The following is a 22881-nucleotide window of genomic DNA, read 5'->3' on the forward strand; positions in this document are numbered from 1 at the left end:
GTGTTCTGTGTTGCCCACACATAATTTTAACACAAAAGTTCATGGCCTTGACATAAGGGGTCAATTTTGCACCTTTTTTTTTTTGCATATTACCTCATTTGCAATAAAAAAACCAGAGCACAGGGCTGCAAATTTTACCTCGACCAAAGTAACAATCCCCCCACCCCCCACCGTGGTTTCAGAGGAGAACATGTATGTTTTGTGCATAAATATTTGTGTATGGTGTGTCCTTGTTCTTGTTGTTTTTTCTAGTTTTTGTCCCACAGTGACTTTGTGACCAGGAGGACTCCTGGATCTCCTCTAGGCTAATTCAGCCAACTCTAATGAACCTACTGAGCACAGTCTGCTTCGTTCAAACTCATTTTACATTCTGGTCATGTTCTCTTAACCTCAATTACATAAATACAGACATTTAACTTGTGCTAACAGGGAAGCCTCTTCTCTCCTGGGTTGATTTCCCCGTTGGCAGTGCTGACCTCCGTCTGTCTGACTACACAGCTACAGAAATCAGGTCACAGTTTCCTAAATAAATCCTCGTCTAATGAGTCTCTTAGTGCATTGTATACAGTAACAAATGCTACAACATTAAAATGCAACTTGTTTTCAGATATGAAATGATCTTTTCAGTGCACAGCTTCAGTTTAGTATCAAAAGGTTTAAAGTTAATCTGTTTGGATGAATAAAGAACTTAAAAGGCTTTCTGATGTCTGCTGTTCTTGTCTGAACTGCTCACAGGACAGAACAAACAGTTCAGTTCACAAATAATCACATGCATGTTCTGAAGGCAGTTAAAGAGGTTACATGCTGCTGATGAAGAGTCTGAAGTCAAAAAGATGTTTGGTTTTTTTTTTTTTGTTTTTTGGTAATCCAAGCTGCTCTGATCTGATCCATCTCCCCCTGCTGAGTTTCCTGGTTGAAGGACCTGATTCCTCCGAGTAGTCTCAACCGTCTTTTTGCTGCCTCTTCAAAAAAAAAAAAAAAAACATTTATCACTGGATCACAGTAAACATGAATTTTCTTTTTTCTTAACTTTGCATACCGTATTTTGACAAATGAAGCAAAAGTTCAGTCAGGAAGATTTTACTTGTGCATTTTGGGGTCTGTAATTTATTTCTCACACCATCATCTTACTGCTTCTTGTTTGAATTATGGTTCTCTTTCTGCCCGTAGTCCCGTAATGCTGCAGTTATGCTCAGCCTCCACCTCCCTCCATATATAAACATATATATATGTAATTTAATTGCACCTACAGACTTTTTTAATTTCTCTGTCCTTGTTTCTAGAATATCTGAAAAAAAATATCTGAAAAAAAAGTTGAGTGAGTTAAAAGTTTTGTGTGCCTATTTCCGTGCTTGTTTCCTTTGTTTTGGAGGAAGGGTGATGATCTTCTTGTGTGTTTATTGATATAGTCAATTAGTTGTTTGATTAAGTGTCACTTTTGTTCTTTTCAAAGAAAGTTTTTTGTACACCTTTATTGCCTTGTTTTTGTTGATAAATCACGTCATCAAACACCACCATCTTTTATTTATACACCCATTTCCACTTGTCTTTTTTTCTTTTTTTCCTAGTTTCATTTTTATTGTTACTCCCTTTATCCCCTGAGCAGGATCGGGGAATGAAATATGCTGTAATAAAAATACTTACACACACTCCAAAAGAGGAGAAATCAGGACAAGAGCGTCCCAGACGACAACTTCTTTAGCACACTTTCTATTTTTCCCTGCGACAAATAATCTGAGCAGGAATAGAAAAAAAAAGACAACACAGTCTAATCTGCTGGAATCAAAACAAGCCTTTTAAACCTCTTTGGTGTCTGTGCTCTAATCTCTGAACTGGTCAGTGAAAAGTGCACACAGTTCACATCGGGATTTAAAGCCTCTCTCTTAGCAGATTGGCAGCGGAGAAGAATCTGAATGTCTCCTGGTGCTTAAACACAATTCATTTCAACAGGGGACAGCATTAGAGTTACGTAATCTGTCCCAGAGGGACTCATATAGATCGGGATGCATATAGAAAATGGGATGTCATTTGGTTCTCTCTGCAGTGATGTAAGATTACTTCTCATTATTCAGAGCCAACTCAGTTCTGTAATGGCATGAAGCGGACGTCCCGTGATGGCCTGAGTCAGCGACTTGATCATATGACGGGAGCAGAGGATCTTGGGAGCTGAGCAGCTTCCAGTTTTGTGGTTTTGACAGCGAGCCCCAAAATGGGAAACAGATGTGGCCTCGCAGAGTAATGAAATGAAAACAGGAATTTACACCAAATGTGGCCTCCGTTTACTTAGATAATGTCTGCAGCTGCTCACATCAGGACATTTGGATTATAGGAATTCATTTCCATCCAGTATGGAGATATTAATAGATTTTCTAACACTGCAGATAAAAATAGAGCCATCGACTGCTGCTATCCACCTTCGTAAGGAGTATTGGATTATAAATCTATCACATCCCCCCTTTCATCAACCCCCCTGACGCACACACACATGCATTTACACACAGGTCACGACCTGCTGCTTGTTGGTTGGTGCTGAGAGGGGGGTCGGTCCTGGATGATGGATCAATCGAGACACTATCGTCCATGAGTCTCATTATCTAAAGTGGCTGTAGAGGCACCTGGAGGAAGAGTCTTAAAGGAGCTTAAATGCACTCTGGTGAAATCCAGCAAGCAGAAAAAAAACTGCCATCAGTCATATAGATAGCGAGCTGTCAGTGATGAGAGGCTGCAGCCGCTCAACACACCAAAGATCTTAACACATCAGAGATCTCACAGCGGCAGATTACTCATCGTGACCTTGAGGAGCACCGAAGCTGAGAAACGGATGCTGCACTTATATGAAAGAAGTTATAGCTGTCGGTTACGGGTGAAAGGTGGTGCCTGTTTTCTGCGTGCTTTCCCGTGTGTGCCTCTCCAGGTGCCACCCTCCCCTCCTCCTTCTCACAGAGAGTGATATGCTTCATCTGTCTGCAGTATATAAGGACTGGAGAAGTCAAATGTCGGTGCTTGTGGGCCAGCGTGACAGCGTGGGTGCTGTGTGTCAGATTGAAAAGTGAAGAAACACATGTTTGATGATGTTTGATGTTTGCTGCAGTCACATCACTGCTCCTACTGTTGCGCTCTTTGCAGAAAAAAATGCTCCAGTTTGTCAAAATCACAGTGTAAATACACAAAAGCATAAGCCCAAAACACACATATTAATTAAGAGACTAAAAACAACCCCTTTGCCCCTCGCGCCTCACTTTGTGCCCACTTTGTTAGTTTAATTTAACTAACAAAGTGGAGTTGTACACGCTCTAAATGCACTTCAGCATCATGAGCTACTGAATAGCAAATAGGGCTCATTGTCTTGTTCACCAGCACTTCACATAAAAGCACTTGAACTTGTATTCGAGGGCTACTTATTATTAACCCCTTAGGGCCTGCTTTAATATTACACACACTCATATCACCCTGCACACAAAATGCAATTTTAAAATCAAGCTTTGAAAAATATTATAGTCTATATTAATAGAATTTTCTACTTTCACTGAGTTATTTTTTTAACCAACATCAGTCCTAATCATAAATATCAAATATTCATTAGTTTTCAGAACTTTAAATGCCACGTTTTTTCATGATACGTTTTTAGATGAAAAAAACACAGAATGTGAATATTTTCAATATACTACATTCAAAGTAGATGTTACTTTTATTATTTTTTGCATTTCTGTACCTCTGCTGAATCCTCTCCATCAAACTGCAGTGATTCCTCATTCAGACCTCAGTCTGAGTAACCTGCTGCCATGTCTCATTGGACATATGAGGTACACGGGACGTTCTTTATTTAGAGAGGTGACTACATTTGCTAGACTGCTGTGTGACTATAGGAGTCACACGACATGTTCATATATATATATACACACACAGACTGGACACATGTTGACTAACAGCATGAGGAAGTCCTGATCCACAAAACCAGGCGACACTGCAGAAAAAATAAATATTGTAAAGATCTATTTTGGCTCCGTCGTGGGAAAAACGCTAGTGATCCAGTCTGATCTGTCGTGTTCATGAACAGTTAATGCTGAGACCTCTTCTCTGCTCTTCTTCAGAAATATGCAGCAATTTTGAATGTCAGCCTTCAGTTACTAATAAAGTTAGAACAGCCTAGTAGTAACATGCATCAGGAGTGATATGTTCTGGGTGTGAAGGTGTGTTCACACCGAATGCTAAGTGAATTTTTCCTTTCCTGTTACTTGTGTGAAAACAGCTGCTAAAGTGTTTTTTGCAGTATTTCACAACTTCTAAATATTTGCCCTTAACAGCTGTGCTTACTAACTGGGAAAGGCAGCAAACACTAATATTTATTTCAGTTTGATTTGTAGAAAAGCTGGAATCAAGTGATTCGAGGCTCAGTGCTGTGATCCAGCCGATGGCCTCGCTCACTTTTCTCTGTGTCTTTCTGTTTTGCTCTGTGCAACACTGATGTTCTCAACTCAAGTAATCACATGCTGCACCTTTGTTAGTGGATCTCAGCATCTAAATACAGTATTACATTTTAGGTATCCTTCTGCATCTGCTGTCAGGCGGTCCACCAGCATATAATAACACCACAACCAGTTCTGCCCAGCTTTGCTCTCACCTGACGCCATCCAGCGGCATTTCATGTGCATGCAAAAGGTTCCTCTAGGTATGAGGGGCCGTGTGGGACATTCGTCAGAATTACCTCTCACAAACACATATGAAACCAATCTCATTCACACACACACACAACTGAAATGCTCCCACGCAACCGACTGGAATAATAATGCTCACAAACACAACTGAAAACCATTCACACACATGATTGAAATGCTCTTGCATAACATAGTGAAATACGCTCACACACACTATTACACTACACACTAGAGTTACCTGTAAGATAACAGCATACAGCGTTTAATGTCCCAAGCAGGCCCTCATATCTTGGCGCTACATTCTTACGCCAAATGCACTGATAAAGGGGTGTTATTTTACGAGTTAAGAATGAGAACAGACTGAGTCAACAGATGGTGGTAATGAGTCTGTTCTCCAATTCTGATTCTTAGTAACGTCAGGAGAATACACCTGATTTCCATGTTTAAAGGCTTTCGTGACACAGCGTCACACAAGTTGGAAAATTTCAGCTTGAATGAATTTGACATCTATTTACATCTTTGCATTAACTGTTTGTAATCGTGTGATGCAAAAAAAATGGCTCTGTGTTTGGTGTGAACGTACCATGTCTCCCCCTTGCATAGTTTCTGCTCCTGCTAAACTCATTATGTGAACCTTGAGATCTAAACATAACTAAACAACAATATAGCACTTTATACACAATACAAACATCACCCGGGCAGCAATTTCACAGCTATGTGTAAACGCAACTGGCAGAGCAGATTACTAGTATATCGAAGGAGACATGTTTTAAAACCAACAATGTAACCCTGCAGTAGACGGGTTTCCATTACAGATTTGCTCAAAAATTAAGCGATTTAAGGCCAAGTAGGCATGTTATGGAGCGCCAATGGAAAGGCAAGGCCCCTATACGTAGGAGGAGCAACATACGGGGGATTTCTGGGAGGTGAAATTCCACAAGCTCACAGAGGAATTGTGGATTAAAAACTTTTGGACTTTTATGTGATGCAATAACAGCTCTTGTAGCTCCTGCTGCATCATGAGGGATCCAGTTCCTACCAACAAGCACGTAGCCATAGCGACATGTGACCTATAAAAACAAAAAAGTGTTTCTATTGCAGTTTTACGAAATATGGCTTTTTCAAATCACATGAAATGCCTCCTCATGCCAGCATAAAAAAATTTGCAAAATCTGAGTTTTTTTCTAAATAGATGTGTTCCCATTAGGCGTACTTTATATTTGCAAGTTTGATTTGTGCAATTTTAGGGTTAATGGAAAGAGAGTCTGATTTTGCACGGCTGGAGGATTCACAGCAGGTTTTAACACATCTTTGCACGACTCCAGTGCCATTACTTCTGGTTGAATATCATTTCCTTTTGTAAAAGAGCAGTTTTGCTACTGCAAAGTAACAAGCCTGGACATGTGCTCACTTCAGCATTAGGTTTAAGTGATAAGATAAAAAAGAAAGTTTGCTTAGTGTCCTACAGTTGGGTCTCAAAGTCCATTCACATTAAATACAGAATTATTCTGCAAAATGATTTAGCATGACTTTAAAGCAGACTACAGCACAAAGTTAAAAGTCTCTCCTCTTTTTTCATATTATATTGATTCTTGTACATAAAAGCCAAGAACTAAGCACATGATTTATGCATCAGAGCGTGGTGAAATATGAACAAGTGATGTTTGAGGTTAAAATAAGAATGTAGTTCAAGAAACCATCTTTATTAAAAATCCAAAAGACTTGTTCATTTTTCAGGCGCTGCCCCAGAATGCAGCGGGGTGCTGAGATCAGCCTCTGTGAAGTTTCAGATGCGTGTAATCCGACACCTGACATCATCTGTGTTCAGGATCTTTGCTATTTGAGTGAAACCAGATGTAATTCCCCTGCCTGGAAAAAAAAGGAAACTCCTCCCCAAACCTGGAGCGTACTTCCTCAAAATCCAGCAGATATAAACTCACACGCTGACCTACTTTGGCAGTCAAGGAAGACGCACTCAGAGAACTTCACAAAACTCTTTTGGACTCAAGGTAAAGTTTATTGTTTACTGAATTTTGTGAATTCTTTCTCTGGAACTGTTTCAGATTTTGTAAAATTCGGTCTACGGAGATTCAGATTGAATGATAGAAATGTCTTGCAGTAATTTTAAAGCAAGTTAAAGTTTGACTTTTGACATTCCTTCCGTTTGAGTTTTGGCTGAGATAAATTCATAAGTATTTTTGCCAGCTAAGAAAGTAATTAGCGTTAATAGGATTAGGATTAGAGGATGATTTTGACCCAGTTGGACCTTCATAGAAAGAGTTTTGGAAGTCAGAGCTGCCGTCTGAACTGGGAGCTGCTGTGACCTCTGCAGAGTTAATGTGAGACAGAAAACATATCATTCAAACTATCGATTTATGGTGTAAAATATGATTTTTGAAGCACAAAGAACCCATCATGAGGAGAATTCCTACGAGTCACACAGCTACACGACACAGTGCACATGTTTTTCGTTTTCACTATAAATTATTTGCATAGATCATGTGACCCTGCTATTCAAATGATCACATTTCCTTTCAACCACCCAGGGGTGAAGCCAGACAGGATCAAATCAATGTGTGTAGGAAGCAGACAGCGTAAAGCAGCTCTCTTCACACAGACTCAGAGTTTGTTGTCTGCTTTCGGTTTAGATAAAACTTTACAGATCGATGGGCTTTACTAGAAACAGTGGACACAAATGCAGATTAGAAGGAGGAAGTAATAAAACAAGAGAGAAGCAGGGAGGTGCTAATGAATGACAGATGGAGAGAAAGCAGAGAAAGATGGACAAACAAGTCGGACTGCTGTGATTTATTTTCTCAGGTTTAGAGTTAAAAAGGGCGCAAAGTCAGTTTCTGAAACTCTGATGAGACAGCAAAGGAACTTTTCACACAACAACAACAAAAGGTCTGTGGACTGGTACACATATGTTTTGTGTGAAACTGACAGATGATGTTCATTATCTTCAAATTTCAAGTTTGCAGCAAAGAAAAACTTTGAACAGACTTGAATTCTTGTGCAAGCAGCACAGATCATTAGTTTTCTGACCTCTGGACAGGACGCAGGTTTCATCTCCAGTGTCAGCTGTTGGACGGTTTCCTTGGAAAAATAAACAGCTCCTTGACCAGCTCAGTGACTAAACCATCATGTGACTGAAACTGTTATGTTACTGTAATCCAGTCTGCAGATACCAATCCAAAGTGATGATTCATGTTAGATCTTTTATTCATAATAACGGATCTGACTCTCCCTCCTCACTGAGAAAGAATTCCAGCATACATTCATTTTGCATGTGATGTATATGACACATGATGCGTTTTCTCTCAGGATGCTGCAGTTTGTTTGCGTGTTGCTGCTGGCGGCGTCGGCTCTGAGCCACCTGGATGAAGCGTCTCTGGACGTCCAGTGGGAGGAATGGAGGACCACACACAGGAGAGAGTACAACGGCCTGGTGAGTCTCTGTCAGTGGGCGGGTTTCTGTCACAGATTTGTGAAAAATTTAAGTGATATTTTTTAATGTTGATAAAACACATTTGCAAGATAACTGTGTTTTCACTGAGTGAAATCTCCTCTGGGGATAACATCCCAGTAACCATGGCAATGGATGTTCAAAACATCAGCAGGTTTATTTCTATTGCAGCCACCTCACTCGCCGTCATTATTTCCAATCCAAGACCACGTAGGCAAGCAAAAGTGGCGAGGCAGAAGTTATTACCTGACTGTCATTCAAGCTTTTCATGCCCACACGTCTGATTCCATCTGGCCACGTTCTCAAGTTACATCACTTGTGCACGTTGCATGTGAAAATCAAACTGACAGTAACAGTAGAGGATGTCAAATGTTCATTATTGCTGGTGGCGTGTCAGTTGTTCCAGAGAAAAACTGCAGCACAGTCGAGTCGACTGAATAATTTTTCCATGGCGACGTTTAAAGTCTTCATTTATCTTGAGTGTCGGTGGCTTCACCCTCTTAGCTGCGTCTGTATGTACGGAGGTATCAATGAGCATTTATCGAGCTCTCCTCTCCGTCTGAAGGCTCTCTGTGTTTACTCTTACCTCCCTCGCTGCGTCTCTCTTTGTGCTTCAGTAAATTGCTCAACATGTGGACGTCTTTGTGTTTGACTCACTGTCTGTCTGCAGCTGACTCAATTTAACGGCCAGTCGATTCAGTGCTAGTCTCCTCTCGCTCTCTCAGCTGGCCTGTCGTCAGTCTGGTGGATATTTATCTGGAGGATGCAGCTCTGTTTAGACAACAGAGCAGATCTTCCTCTCAGGAAGTAACACATGTCCATTCCACTGGTTTTATTGATTTGTCATTTGGCCAACATTCAGTTCGTTCTATATGTAGAGTCTTATTTTATTTTATTTTTTAAGATAGCCTATCATTTTATTTCATTCTGTAACATCATTTTAATTATGATGTTTAGAAATATATTTTTTCCATAGATTTTTGAAAATAGTTTTCTAAATTTACTAATTTTTTGCATTTGCAGAACATTTCTTACCAAATTGCTCATTACCTTTTTCTTCTATGGTTTTAAAAGAAAAGACATCACTTTGCTCAAGGCTTAAAGGTTTAAATACTTGTGAAAATCATCTGGAAGCAGATTTTTTTTTTGTTGTTGTTGTGGTGGTGGTGGTGTGCCAGTGGACAGTATCATATCATCGGCATATAAACAGATTTTTCCAACTAGAACATCTGAAGTATTTGTGTTGCAGAGGCAACAGTTTAAAAATTAGCAGAGAGTGCAATTACTGATTTTTTTCCCAGTTACTTTTTACAAAGACGTATAGTTGCTGCCACATTATTTCCCCCTGTAATCTTTTTGTAGTTTATGAAGCATTTACTATAACAAAGCAGCTCACCCTTTTTAAGATTTTTCCCTCTGGATTGAGTTTGATGCTTCATTACTAACTTCTGATGAGAAACTTTGACGAAGCAGCTGCCCTGCAGCTACTTCCTCTAACTTCAACTGTAAAGGTGAATCATAAATGTTAAAATATATCATCGGGTTTTTCTTTTACCAGAAACACTGTAGACTGGAAGAGAGAGAAATTAGTGGCCGGCACCGGTTGCTCTACGTCCTTGTTTTGGCCCGCAGACACGAGACAGGTGGAGAACAGAGAACCAAAAGTAAAGCAAGCACAATGAGAATTTACAGTCGCTTTATCTTTCTCATCTGTACTCGGTATTTTAGGAAGTTCATTTCTAAAAGGCTGTTGTAAAGCCAGAGTGACTCTTTCTGCTTTGATTCAGGTTTTATTTAACCAGGAAGTAAATACAGGCATAAATAGCCAAAGTATCTTGATTTCTTTAAAAACATGGCAAGAGGGCAATGAGCAATGAAATGAAAAAAGAACCCAAAAAATAGCCCAAAAACCCAGGAAAATTACCTGAGAATTAGATTAGACCAATTAGATTAGGTTTTTAAAAAATCAAGGCAGATTTGGTAAATGTGCTTAAAAATTATAATAATTCTGTAACATAATTTTAAATATGTAATTACGATTATTATAATTACAGTTTTTTCCCTAGCTTTTTAAAAATAATTTTGTAAATTTACTTATTTCTTGCAATTTGTAGAACTTTTCTTATAGAGTTGATCATTGCCTTTTTTTCAGTGTTCTTTTTTTTAAAGAATTGGCACAACAAAAAGATTATTTATGATAATTATAGTTTTCCCTAGCTTTTTTTCTTTAACCCCAGACATTATTTCCTCACTGTTTGTTTGTTGACCATCTTACCAAGTTTCCTACCAAAGAAATCAAACCAATTTGCTCAAGGCTTAAAGGTTTAAATACTTGTGAAAGGCATCTGAAACCAGCACGAGAAGTGATGTTGCTCCAGGTTTTAAAGGGTTAACATGGCTTCAACAACTGATATCACACAGAAAAAATGTCTTTCCAAGGCTTTATAATTTAGTTTTTAATTGAGGTCAGCTTAAGCCATCAGTTTTTGTATTTTATTACATGCAGCAGTCAGCTGCTGTCACAAACTTCCCACAGTGGAAACTCCTCTCACCTCTAAATTTACCCTCCTCTTTCAGTTTCACCGTCGCTAAAATTTACAGTCATCTTTTTTTTAAATGATTTATTTCCAGCTGCTGGCAGTGAAGAAGGAAATGTAGTTCAGTTGGTGTTAAACCAGAGCTGACTGCAGATTTCCGTCTTGAGCGCTCACTCAGCATCTGTTACAGTATCCCTCCGCGCTTCACCTCTGGCGAGAGGTCACCACTCCACAGCTGTGTTAGTGTTTGTGTGTGGGTACAGATGCACGTGTGCAGTTTATTTACAGTGCTGCATGTGCCGGGGTGCATGCACAGTATGTAAACATGTGTGTTTGACGTTGCTTTGATCTGTATCTGCGTGTACATGCATGTATTTATTTGAATGTGTGTGTGTGTCCATGTGTTCATTATGTGGTGTATTATTTACATTTGTGCAGTCAGCAGAAAGACAGCGCAGCTCTCTCGCTCTCGCTCGCTGTGATTTTAATCAGTATTCATCCAACAGTTCGTCTAATTCAGCCTCCTTGAACTGACATCACCGTAATAGAATCAAAGTCTCCTCGCATCATTTGCATTTTCCATTACTGAAATGGATATCAAGATAGAAATAATGATTATGGTTATGCTAATGGTTGTTAAGACCACGAATACTAAGTAGAGCATGGAGGTTTTTTAAGTAACTCAGCGAGCGCTTTACTCTATCTTATTCACATGTTGTGATGGAGAAAATGATCAGTCTCACTCGTAGCTCTTAATAGACACTTTGTGGTGATGAGATACAAATATTCTAAAAATGAAGGAATAAAGAATATTTGAACACAGCTCACGATAACATTGGACAGTTATGTTGCTATATGAGATGTACCAGGGAAGATGTATGCTCACTTTATGTGCTCTGCTTTAATTGGCCTAATTAATGAAATGGTGCTATAACACAGACAGACTTGCTAATTAAAATATAAATTTGCCCTATTTGCCCAAATTAATTTCTTGTAGCTGTCAGGTGTTAACACAGGAAGGAATGAAGGGAAATAAAACTTAAGACTGAAATTATGGTGATTAAATCAAATCTGTGTATGTTTTGATCTCCTTATGAAACCAGTCAGGTGAAAAATGTAAAATGATTAAAGTCTTCTCCAAATGTTGGTTAGAAATGCAGACTTTTATTGTTGTGTCTGACTTTAACCCTTTTAAAACCTGGAGTAACATCACTTTTCTAGCGCTGCTTTCAGATGCCTTTCATAAGTTTGTAAACCTTTAAGCTCTGAGTAAATTGGTTTGATTTCTTTGGTAAGAAACTTGATAAGATGATCAACAAATTGCAAGAAATAAGTAGATTTAGACAATTTGATTTTTTAAAGAGTGAGGAAATAATGTCTAGGGTTTAAGAAAAAAAGCTAGGGAAAACTATATGATTATCATAAATAATTTTTTTTTAAATTATGTTACAGAATTATTGTAATTTTTTAAGCACTTTTCCCAAGTCTTGTTTTCCTTTTGGGTTTATGTTTTGTTTTGTTTCATTTTTTTAGGTAAATTTCTTGTACTGTTTACAAATGTATTGCACATTTTTTGGTCATATTTTCTGTCATTGCTCTTGGCGTTCCTCTTATGTTTATGTTATGATTTACACATGAAAAAAAGTTGAGAAACTTGGTAAGAAATATTCCACAAATTTCAAGAAATTAGTAACTGTCTTTTAAAAAAGCAATGCAAATAAATGTCAAGGGGGGAAAAAAACACAAAAGCTAGGAGATAAAACTATATTCATAATTAACATAATTACATATTTAAAATTATATCACAGAGTTAGACATTTTAAACACTTTTTGCCAAGTCCTGCCTGCCTTGTTTTTTTCTTTCTTTTTTTTAAACTAATTTTTAGGTAATTTTCTTGTACTTTTTACTAATTTCTTACTAATTTTTAGGTTTTTAAGTTGCTCACTGCCTTCGTTCCATGTTTTGGGGAGAAATCAAGGCAGTTTGCTCAGATTTCAAAGGTTTAACCAGCCTTCGGTATCCCATCATCCTTTGTAAACCACCCAGTGTGTTTCTGTTTTGACTCAAACGTGCACTTGTGTGTCTCAGGGTGAAGAGGAGATCCGCAGGGCCATCTGGGAGAAGAATATGCGTATGATTGACGCTCACAACCAGGAGGCAGCGCTGGGCATGCACTCGTACGAGCTGGGGATGAACCACCTGGGCGACATGGTGAGTCCGAGGCGCTCCTGCACACTCTCGGACTCATTTCTGTTTTTTTACTTTGTGTCACAGTGGAGGACAATTGACTCCGTCTGTAGGAGTCTTCATGAGGGTTTGACGGAAAGAGAAACATGTTTCTCCTTCCTTCTCTGTCATGTCTGGCCTCTTGTAGTCTCCGCGCTAGAATTCCTGCAGTTTCTCTGTCTAAAACAAACACAGCAGGCGATTAAAGCAGCCGTAAACACCAAATAAAGCAGTTATATGTTACAAATCTGTGAATCTCGTTTGTGGTTTGGCATCTTGGGGACAGCCACAACACGCTCACCCCTTTTCTCTCATCAGGTAATATGCGTTCACCTTTTTCTGCTCCAGACGCTAGGGACCAACTGAGCAATACACATCATTCAAACATCATCTTTAAGCTTTAGTCCTGTTATAGAACAGGATTTATCAGCTACATACAGCCCATTATTGTAAAATAATCATTAAATATGTTTAAAAATACAGTACATCAAAACCTGGAAAGAGTTAACAAAAGTTGTGCACACCCGCGTTTACATTATGAACAGCAAAATTTGACTTTTTAACCTTGAATAACTGAAATCTTAAAGTCTAAAGGCAAGTAGATGTATAATAGACATTTATTAAACATTTTTTCAAACCCTTCCTCTCCAAAAAAAATAGACTCTGTGATTCAAACTGATCAAAAACCAAATAAAAATCAATGTATTTCTGATACATTTTGGCACGATGCTGCGAGTCCAACACATGCTAATGTGAAGTCAGCTATTTTTTTTCTCTGATACCTCAATATCCAGACATTCAGGTTTTCACTGGAGGCCAAATTACCCACAAAGGTCGCTTCCTTTCCAAAAGAAATAGATCCTGTGATTAAAAGTGGTAGAAATACTGAATTTTAAATGAAATTTAACTTTCACGTTACAAACATTGTAACTCCAGCACTGCTCATTGCAGTTGGCTGCCTTGAAAATACAAATGCCCCCATCTAGAGCCAGTGTGTGGTTTGTCCGTTTTGGGCCACTGTAGAAGCATGGCGGTGCAACATGTCGAATTCGGGACCCAATCCTTCAGAAGAACGGCTCATTCTACGATAACAAAAACACAATGATTCTTATTTTCATCTGATTACAGGATACATTAAAGAAAACAGACTGATTATACTATATTCCATTTCTGCCAACATATCCCCTCAAATCCTGCACACCGGAGCTTTAAAGAAAGACTAAAAAGATCATATGATTATTCAGAAATGGTCGATTAATTGTTGCATCTCTAAAAATCAATCAGCATTGATCCTTTCCTTACAGTCTGAGAATAAGCTGCTATTAGCATCTTGACAATCGATTTTTCTGCAAAGTGCATTCATTAACAAAAAGCCTGTTTCTTTTCCCGCCAGCGTCTCACATTATAAACACAAACACACTCCATGACGTGACAAAAAATATGGAAAAATGTCTAGAAAACTTTATTCAGAATTCTTCTAATTATGAAAAATATTTAATCATTCTACAGAAAAGAAATTGATTTTATTTTAAGCATTTTCGTAAAGCAATTTTCTTGTTTCTTTTATTTCTTATTTTATTTTTATTTATTTATTTATTGCTTATTTTCAGGTAATTTCTTGTAACATTTTGTTAAGTTCTTGATAATTATTTAGCAATTTCTTGTTCCCCATTGCTCAGGTTTTAAAGGGTTAAGAGAAGATTTGTATTTCTAATGTTGATGATCTCTGTCCTGCAGCCTGAGCTGTGATGAAAGCACTGGGGGATTCTGATAGTAATGAATTTTAGGGGGATTTTTTGAGGGGTTTTTTTTAATAAATAAATGCTTGTATTCATATCACCAGCAGTTTCATTGTGACAGTCAGCAGGAGTCACTTATTTAAATTCCTCTTGTGCTCCTCTGATCTTCTTTTATGTCACTGTTTTGTAAATCTTGTACCTCCCTTATTTGCACTTTTAAGCCCCTCTGGAGGCGACTTTTTGACATTTGTACACTTCAGAAAAATGACATCTCACTTTGGAGTAAAACTGTTAAACCCTTCTCTTCATGAAACACTTTTTATCCTCCATCAGCAGCTGAATCAAATCCTCCCCGTCCCATAGATCTTTTTTTACTTGTTCTTGTCTTAAGTCTAAAAATAAATCCTCTCTGTTCTCTTCTCCTCTGCCTGTCCCACAACATTTCTATCTCACAAGATTATTCCAGGAAGTGAGGAAGGTTCCATACCATCTATTGTTGGAGTAGAGCAACCTGTTACTCTGAACTTTTGCACTCAACATGCCAGAGTAGTGTTTTTGATCAAGCAACTCAACCTGTCGCATTTCTTTGTCTCCTGCTTCTCAGACCTCAGAGGAAGTGTCGGAGAAGATGACCGGCCTGCAGATCCCCGTGAACAGGGAGCGCAGCTTCACCGTGGATCTGGACAACTCTTTGACCAGGCTCCCCAAATCTCTTGACTACCGCAAGAAGGGCATGGTGACGTCAGTGAAGAACCAGGTCAGAGATCAGCCAATACGCAACACCAATCAGCCCTCCAATATTGAAAACTGCATCTTGATTTGATTTCTTTCAAAAACATGGGAAGAAAGCCATGACCAACATGAGAAGCAAAAAAAGTTTTCTAGACACTGTAGCTTATTTTTAAATGTCTTAATACTAATTTCTTGCATTTTGTGAGACATTTCTGAAACATGAGAAAATTGGGTTGATTTCTTTCAAAAATATTTGAAGAAATCCATGAGCAGCATAAGAGGCAATGACCTAAAAATTAGCAAAAAAAATAAAATAAATACACATATATGTGTGTGTGTGTGTGTGTGTGTGTGTGTGTGTGTGTGTGTGTGTGATAATTACCACAAACAAAAAAAGAAAAATAAAAGAATATTGAAGTAAAAAGAAAACAACAAAGACAGAAAAGTGGAATTGTATGTCTAAAAATAATACTAATTTTATAATATATTTTTAATGTATAATTAAGAAAATAAGCTGTAAATGTAGTTTTCTACACATTTTTAATTTATGTTTAATAAATGTCTAAATACTAATGTCTTGCATTTTGTGAGACATTTCTAAAACCTGCGCAAACTTCTTTCAAACACATGAGCGACATGAGAAGCAATGACCCAAAAATTTACAAAAACTCTAACTGAAGAAGAAGTTCCTATTTTTGTGACTTTCATATTCCCGTCAGAAGTTACTTAAATGAATGTAAAAACAGAAGTTGTGTCGGGTTTGGCAGGTGATGGTGTGTGTTCGGGGAAAACTGAGAAAAAAATTCCCGATGGCTGTTTCCAGGCACAACTTTGAGAAGGAAAAACAAGCGTTATTGATTTCTGTGGGGAGATGAAGCTGCGGCAGGCAGAAGCAAAATAATGACATCAACCGGGAACATGAAAAAATAAACTGTAAATATTATAAGAGAAATACAGTCTGTGTTCCAAGTAGGCATTATTGATCTGAAATGACAAATACTAAAATAATTCTTTAAATTAAAAACACTTAATATGTTTTTGCTCCAGTTTTGTTTCACGCTTCAGAAAAGTGAAACAACCCAATTAGTTAGTTAGTTAGTTAGTTAGTTAGTTAGTTAGTGTTCAACCTGCCGCAGGAGACAGCCCGTTCTCGCTGCTGCTGGACTCTGAAAACAAAAGAATATATTTTTTTATGAAATGTAATTAGTCATTATGAGCAGATCAGACAGCCAGGTCTTATTTCAGTAAACAAGGGTCGAGCAGAGCAGGAAGTAGATGGAGTCGCCTCCATCTGTGCTTTTTGCCAGCAGCAGAATGATGTGATGTTTTCTGAGAGCTGAAACTGAAGCACAGAGGGCTCAGCAGGGTTAATATTTTATTTTCTATGTTATTTTTAAATGTGCTTTTTAGTTTTTATTTCATATATAATATTTTACTTTTTTATTTAGTTTTATTGACTTTGCAGTTCAGTTTGAATGTTTCTGGTTAACCAATTTTTTTTTTAAAATATTTTTCTAGTGATGCAAATAGATTTTTGTATATGTATTTTCTCCAAATTAGGTACAGTCAGACACACTCACAAAAAAAGAGTTCCATACTTCTCAGAAAAAAAAATCATCTGTTTTAGAGGTAGTTTTTATTTTTATCTTTATTTCAGATAGATTATGTTATAACTAATTCAATTTTATTAATTAATTTTTCATACAAATATTCAGTCAAAAGTGCTTCACGTGGCAAAACTGAAATAACAGCTATACATAAAGTTTTGCAAGACTAGAAAATTACAACAACAAAAAAATGGAAAAGTTTTTAAAAGATCTAAAATCTATAAAAATGCACAAAACAATGCATTTAATTTTGTTTAAATTTTTAGCAATTTATTTTTTGTTGAAATGATTTATTAGAAATTCTATATAAAATTCTATAAAAATGCACAAAAATGAAAAAGTATTAATTCCAGGTGATTTTAGAAGAAAAATGTAAACAATATTGTTATTTTAGTTTCTAAATATTGTGATTTTAATAATAATACCATCTGTAAATGCAGTTACAGTGTATGTGGAGGAGGTCATTGCCCTCTGGTGGGTGGAAATCAAAATGCAGCCATGAACAGGATTTATGAGCTGTTCTTGAGCTTCCTGTTGTTCATGAATGATGCAGCAGTGTGGCTCTCTGCATACTAACAGCCTCCTCCCCGGCTGCATTTATCATCAGCTCAATTGTGTTTTTGATGTTTTGTTTGTTTGAGGCAGATTTCAGCTCTAGCAGAGTTCAGAGCCGCATTCACGACCTCCTCCAGTGAAAAGATGCGATTACACATTTACTAACTTTTAATTGGAGCATCTCTGAGCAGCGTTTTCCTCCAGGAGGAGCAGCCGAGGTGTTCTCTCTCAGACTCTCAATTTACAGTCAGACAACAACTTTGAAGGTGTTTTGCTTCTTCATGACTGAGAGCACAAACACAAACAGCAGCACAGGACACAGTTTTACTCTTTAAACAGCTTCAGTATTCAGGTCTCATCATTCTGTTTGATGCAGACTGAGATAATATGTTTTATTAAACTCATATTGCTGCTCTTAGCCAGGACGATACTGAAATATTTGTTCAGGCCACATTATAAAAGTACTTTAATAATAATAACTTTATTTGTATAGCACCTTAAAAACAGAGTATACAAAGTGTTTTGACAAACAAAGCAAAGTAGAACACTCCTATTAAACACAAGCAAGAAGCAACTAAGGGAGAGTTAGACTAAAATTTAAAAAAAACTGATGCAAGATGCAAAACATAAAATGTCAATATAAAATAATACAAAGAAATAGACCACAAACAACGGATTAATAAAAATCAATAAAACCACAAATAAAGGGAAATAAAATAGATAAAACATAAAGTAAAAAGGTCAAATGAAAATAAATTGAAAAAGATAAAATAAAAAAAACTATTGCCATCATTTTCTCATTTGTTTTTGTTTTTTTTCTTTTTTCTTTCTTTTTTCTTTTTTGCTAACTTTTTACTCATTTCTTGCTTTTTAAATTTTATTTGATTTTATTTATTTATTTATTTATTTATTTAGGCTATGTGGTGTGGGGGTGGGTTGCTTGATTCCTTCTCCGCATGTTTTTGAAAGAACAGAAACCAATTTGCTCAGCTTTTGAAGGGTTAAAACACAATATTAGCGCCTCGGACATGTCATGTGCGGGGTGTTTCCGTGCAGCCTGATGAAACATCTTATTTCTCTCTGTGACATGAACACACTCGTCCTCCTGTGAGCCTGCACCACTCACACAAAAAGAGACATTGTGTTATTCAAAAAACATTTCTGTGTGTTGAGTCAAAGCTGTCAAAGTCTGCCTCCCTGTGGACGGACAGGAGAAGACACAAGCTTTTGTTTTTCATGTCTCATTTATCAGTGTGATTTCCTCGCGTATTTCTGTTTATTTCTCCGCTTCCTCTTATATTTCTCAGCAGGTCTTTATCAGCTGCTGTGTGCACAGTGTATCATCCGACTCTCCTCTCTTTGATTCAGGGCGCCTGTGGCTCCTGTTGGGCCTTCAGCTCAGCCGGGGCCCTGGAGGGTCAGTTGGCTAAGACGACAGGTCAGCTGGTGGATCTCAGTCCCCAGAACCTGGTGGACTGTGTCACAGAGAACGACGGCTGCGGAGGAGGATACATGACCAACGCCTTCAAGTACGTGCAGGAAAACGGAGGCATCGACTCTGAGGAGGCGTACCCGTACGTCGGAGAGGTCAGTAAATCCTGCACCTATCAAAGAAATATTTAGATCCAGTCTATATATCCGATATAGTCGAGGATAAAATAGATTTATACTCGACTTTCACTTCAGTGGGTCAGATTTTCAGTCAACTTAATAAATTATCACATGTCCCGAGACGTGAAGCGAAGTGAGGTCGACCTCGCTGAGTGTTTCGTTTCTCCTTCCTGTTGTGTGAAACACGTGTTCCCCCGCTGCTGGTGCTGTGACTTCCTGTTCTGTGACCACAAGCTGCAACTAGAGCCAGTCTGAATACCCGCCAGAGTCTGTTTCCAGAGTCTGTTTCCAGAGTCTGTTTCCAGAGTCTGTTTCCAGAGTCTGTTTCCAGAGTCTGTTTCCAGAGTCTGTTTCCAGAGTCTGTTTCCAGAGTCTGACACTGTGACACAACTGCACCGCTGTGCTGGCGATGTGCAACATGAAAAAAAAAACTGATAACAGGAGTGGAGACAAACTTAAGATGAACGTCCTACTTCTATTTAATAATTAATCATGCTAGTTTTATATGATACCAAATAACTTTTTTTTTAAAATCACTATCAAACCAGAGCTGTAGACACAGACTGAACCTGCCATGTTCAGCAGTCCCGATGTCACACTTTACCCAATCACCTTTCAACACAAAAAGAAAGAAAACCAAACACTTTGTGACCTTTAATCAGCACAAATGGAAATGATTCAGCAGAAATGAAGAGAGAGTTTCCTTTTTAGTCATCTGCTGGTGATGAAGGAAGAAAAACAGCTGGTTCTTGATTTCTTTGTTTCTTTGTTGTTTGGATTTTAGAAATGTTCTGCCGCTGTGATCACACATGTCCTGAGAAGTTTGCATGTCACAGTAAATCTAATGTTCAGTGTACAGACCTGCAAGTAACAATCAATCCCATAATTCAATTATTCAAAGATTTTTCTCAATTAATTATATCTTCCATAACACACCAGAAAACAGAAGACATTTTTTTCAGATTTTTCAGCAGATTCTCATATTTTGAAAAGTTTCTGTGATATTTTCTGCTGATTTATTTTTGGATTATTCACTTTTTGTTGCATTTCTGTAAGTTTTTGCTTCGTTGTTTAAAAGAATGAATTTCTTCATATAAAGACACTTAAGTCTGTAACCGTGACCCCGCTGTGTCCTTATGTAACATTTTCTGATTGTCGAAGGTCTTAAATTTCAGGCCCTTTTTGTCAGTTGCAAAACTGCAAATAACACTTTCAGCTTCACCTTTGACAGTTTTTTTTCCTCTGTCATGTGTGCAGGACCAGCCGTGCCGCTACAATTCATCAGGCATGGCGGCCCAGTGCAAAGGCTACAGGGAGATCCCAGAGGGCAACGAGCATGCGCTGGCCGTCGCGCTCTTTAAATACGGTCCGGTCTCTGTGGGCATCGACGCCACGCTGAGCAGCTTCCAGTTCTACACCAAGGGTCAGTGAGACGCTCCTCGTTATCATATGTATCATTTTATGGAGATAGAGACAAACTGAAATCGTTGTTTGTTTTTAGCTCACACAACATGCTCAGGGTTCGAAGGGTTAGAGCTTCTATTGGCTTCTTTTTTAACAAATCTACATGATGTGATAACCAACATGAAACCATGAAACCAGAAACTTTAATCCCACAAACTGTCCTGATTTCTTTCAAGAACATTAGAAGAAGACAATGTGGAACTTTCCAGGAAATAACCCAAAACATTGGCAAAGGAAATAGTAAAAGTTACAAGAAAAATTCCTGATTTTTTTTAAGTGCGGAATTAGTATATTAATATATTTCTGTAACATATATTTAAATATATAATTATGATAAATATGTATGCAGTTCTTTTTATATTTTCCCCCTTTTTTTCTTCTTTTGTTTTCTTTGTTTCTAATGTTTAATTGCTTGTGAAAGGCGTCTGAATGCTGCAAAAGAACGCTTATGTCAATCCAGGTTTTAAAGGGTTATGTACATTATGTACTTTACCCATAATCCAACCTGCAAGCTAGGATCGCTGATTTGTAAAACCTTCTGATTGTACTGTGAATGCTCAGGAGAAATGTTGTAAAAGTCAAAGTCAAAAGTATTTTTACTTCATTACATTACAGCGCTGCTTGGTTTGTAGACCCAATTTTGATGAATGATTGTGGTGAGGTCTCAACCAATAGGCTAATAGACCAGGGCGCAAATGGCGGACTCCACCACAACCACAGGAGGATCACTGGATATGAGTACTTTAAAGGACGATTGCAGGAAAACTTCCAATGATATAAAAAGTGTTCACGATTTCATGAAGATTTTAAGGATAATAAGTTTGAATGGAAACGGTGAAATTCTGGCAGATTGGAGATTTTGTCATCCAGAGCAAGTTTCAAATTTCCACAAGTTAACTGTGAAAAATCATTTTAAAACCTCTGTGAGCTCCACATGCGCCGGCGTGTTTGTGTTTCTCAGCTCACTGACTCTTCCTCTCCGTCGTGTGCTCAGGTGTTTACTACGACCGCAACTGTAACAGTGAGGACATCAATCACGCCGTGCTGGCGGTGGGCTTCGGAGTGAACACCAAGGGGAAGAAATTCTGGATCGTCAAGAACAGGTGGGACATGTCAGCTGTCTGAGCGGCATCAGGTGGCTCATGAGGCCGCCAAAATGAAACGACGGCCTGTTTGTTAGCTCGGCGTTGATGTGACGCCGTCTGTTGTTGGTGACAAACTGAGAGCTGAGATGACTCCTGGCCACGTTCGACTCTCATGTGTCTGTCTTTTGTCTTTGACAGCTGGGGGACGGAGTGGGGCAATCAGGGCTACATCATGATGGCACGCAACCGCGGCAACCTCTGCGGCATCGCCAACCTCGCCAGCTACCCGGTCATGTGAGGACGAAGGGGCTTTGCTCAGACGACTACACACAAAAACACGTTTGAAAATGTACAGAGTTCATTCTAACACTGCAGCACTACAGAGAGAAACAGCAGATTTACAAAGGTTTTTTTTAAACAGAGCACAATAAAAAGAAACTCAAACTGGACTTTTTTGGAATGAAACTCTTCCACGATGAAAAAGGGCTACATGTTGAGTCGTCTTAATGTCCTTAAAAACATTGATGAGGATGTCTGGTTATCTTGAGGTCACTGAAGCACTTTGAACCCTCAGAGACTTTTCAGTTTTATCTTCAGAGCAGCAGACGTCCGCTGTGGTCGCCTCCAGAAACACTCGGCGCCTCCGGGGCCGAGTGTTAGGAACCCGCGACCAGAACATGGGCGAGTTTGGTGCCGAGTTAAATCTACAAACACCACTAACATATCACAGCCGGCTGCGACAGTTTCAGCTTTACTCTGAGTTTAAATTGATGTCGACAGGAAGCATTGCTGGGTGATGGGAGCTCCTCCTTTCCTGTTGGAGCATCACTTCCTTAAATTTGGTTTTCTCTCGACTTTTGTTTTGTTTTTGTGTTCAGCACTTTTCTGATGATCAAACTGATGTTTTCTATGAATAAAGGTTTCATTTTAAAGTTAAATGCATCGTTGATTTTTTTTTCGAGCCAACACCCAACAATTAATAATTATTTCCACTGAAAAAGTGCAAGAAAAAAAAAGAACACAATGACTAAAAGATATTTTACACCCCCCAGCCTACAAACAAATGCTTGTCATCTAAGAAAGAGTATTTCAGGAATTAATCCTAAAACCCAGAAATGAGATAGCATGTTAGCACTTTCTTTTCCCCACTGTCAAAGTCAGGGACAGATTTCCATCATCCCTCAAATCACACAAATTTAGATT

General features: G+C 38.3%; 1 protein-coding gene across 1 annotated transcript; it reads left to right on the top strand.

Moving 5' to 3' along the window:
• The first annotated feature begins 6512 nt into the window (after positions 1–6512).
• Positions 6513–22616, top strand: ctsk (cathepsin K). The gene is made up of 8 exons (XM_042489577.2): positions 6513–6664; positions 7980–8103; positions 12748–12870; positions 15229–15381; positions 18887–19105; positions 20387–20552; positions 21588–21696; positions 21877–22616. The coding sequence occupies exons 2-8, from the start codon at positions 7981–7983 to the stop codon at positions 21974–21976; spliced, it is 993 nt and encodes a 330-aa protein (XP_042345511.1). The 5' UTR covers positions 6513–6664; position 7980; the 3' UTR covers positions 21977–22616.
• The last annotated feature ends 265 nt before the right edge of the window (positions 22617–22881 follow it).

Source organism: Plectropomus leopardus, chromosome 11, assembly GCF_026936395.1.
Source record: "Plectropomus leopardus strain MGB_pleo_1.0 chromosome 11, ASM2693639v1, whole genome shotgun sequence".
Classification (NCBI taxonomy): Eukaryota; Metazoa; Chordata; class Actinopteri; order Perciformes; family Serranidae; genus Plectropomus; species Plectropomus leopardus.

Coding starts and splice junctions, on each gene's coding strand:
- ctsk (XM_042489577.2), top strand. CDS start 7,981: ATGCTGCAGTTTGTTTGCGTGTTGCTGCTGGCGGCGTCGGCTCTGAGC. Junction 20,553..21,587: donor CTTCCAGTTCTACACCAAGG/GTCAGTGAGACG, acceptor TCGTGTGCTCAG/GTGTTTACTACGACCGCAAC. Junction 21,697..21,876: donor TTCTGGATCGTCAAGAACAG/GTGGGACATGTC, acceptor TGTCTTTGACAG/CTGGGGGACGGAGTGGGGCA.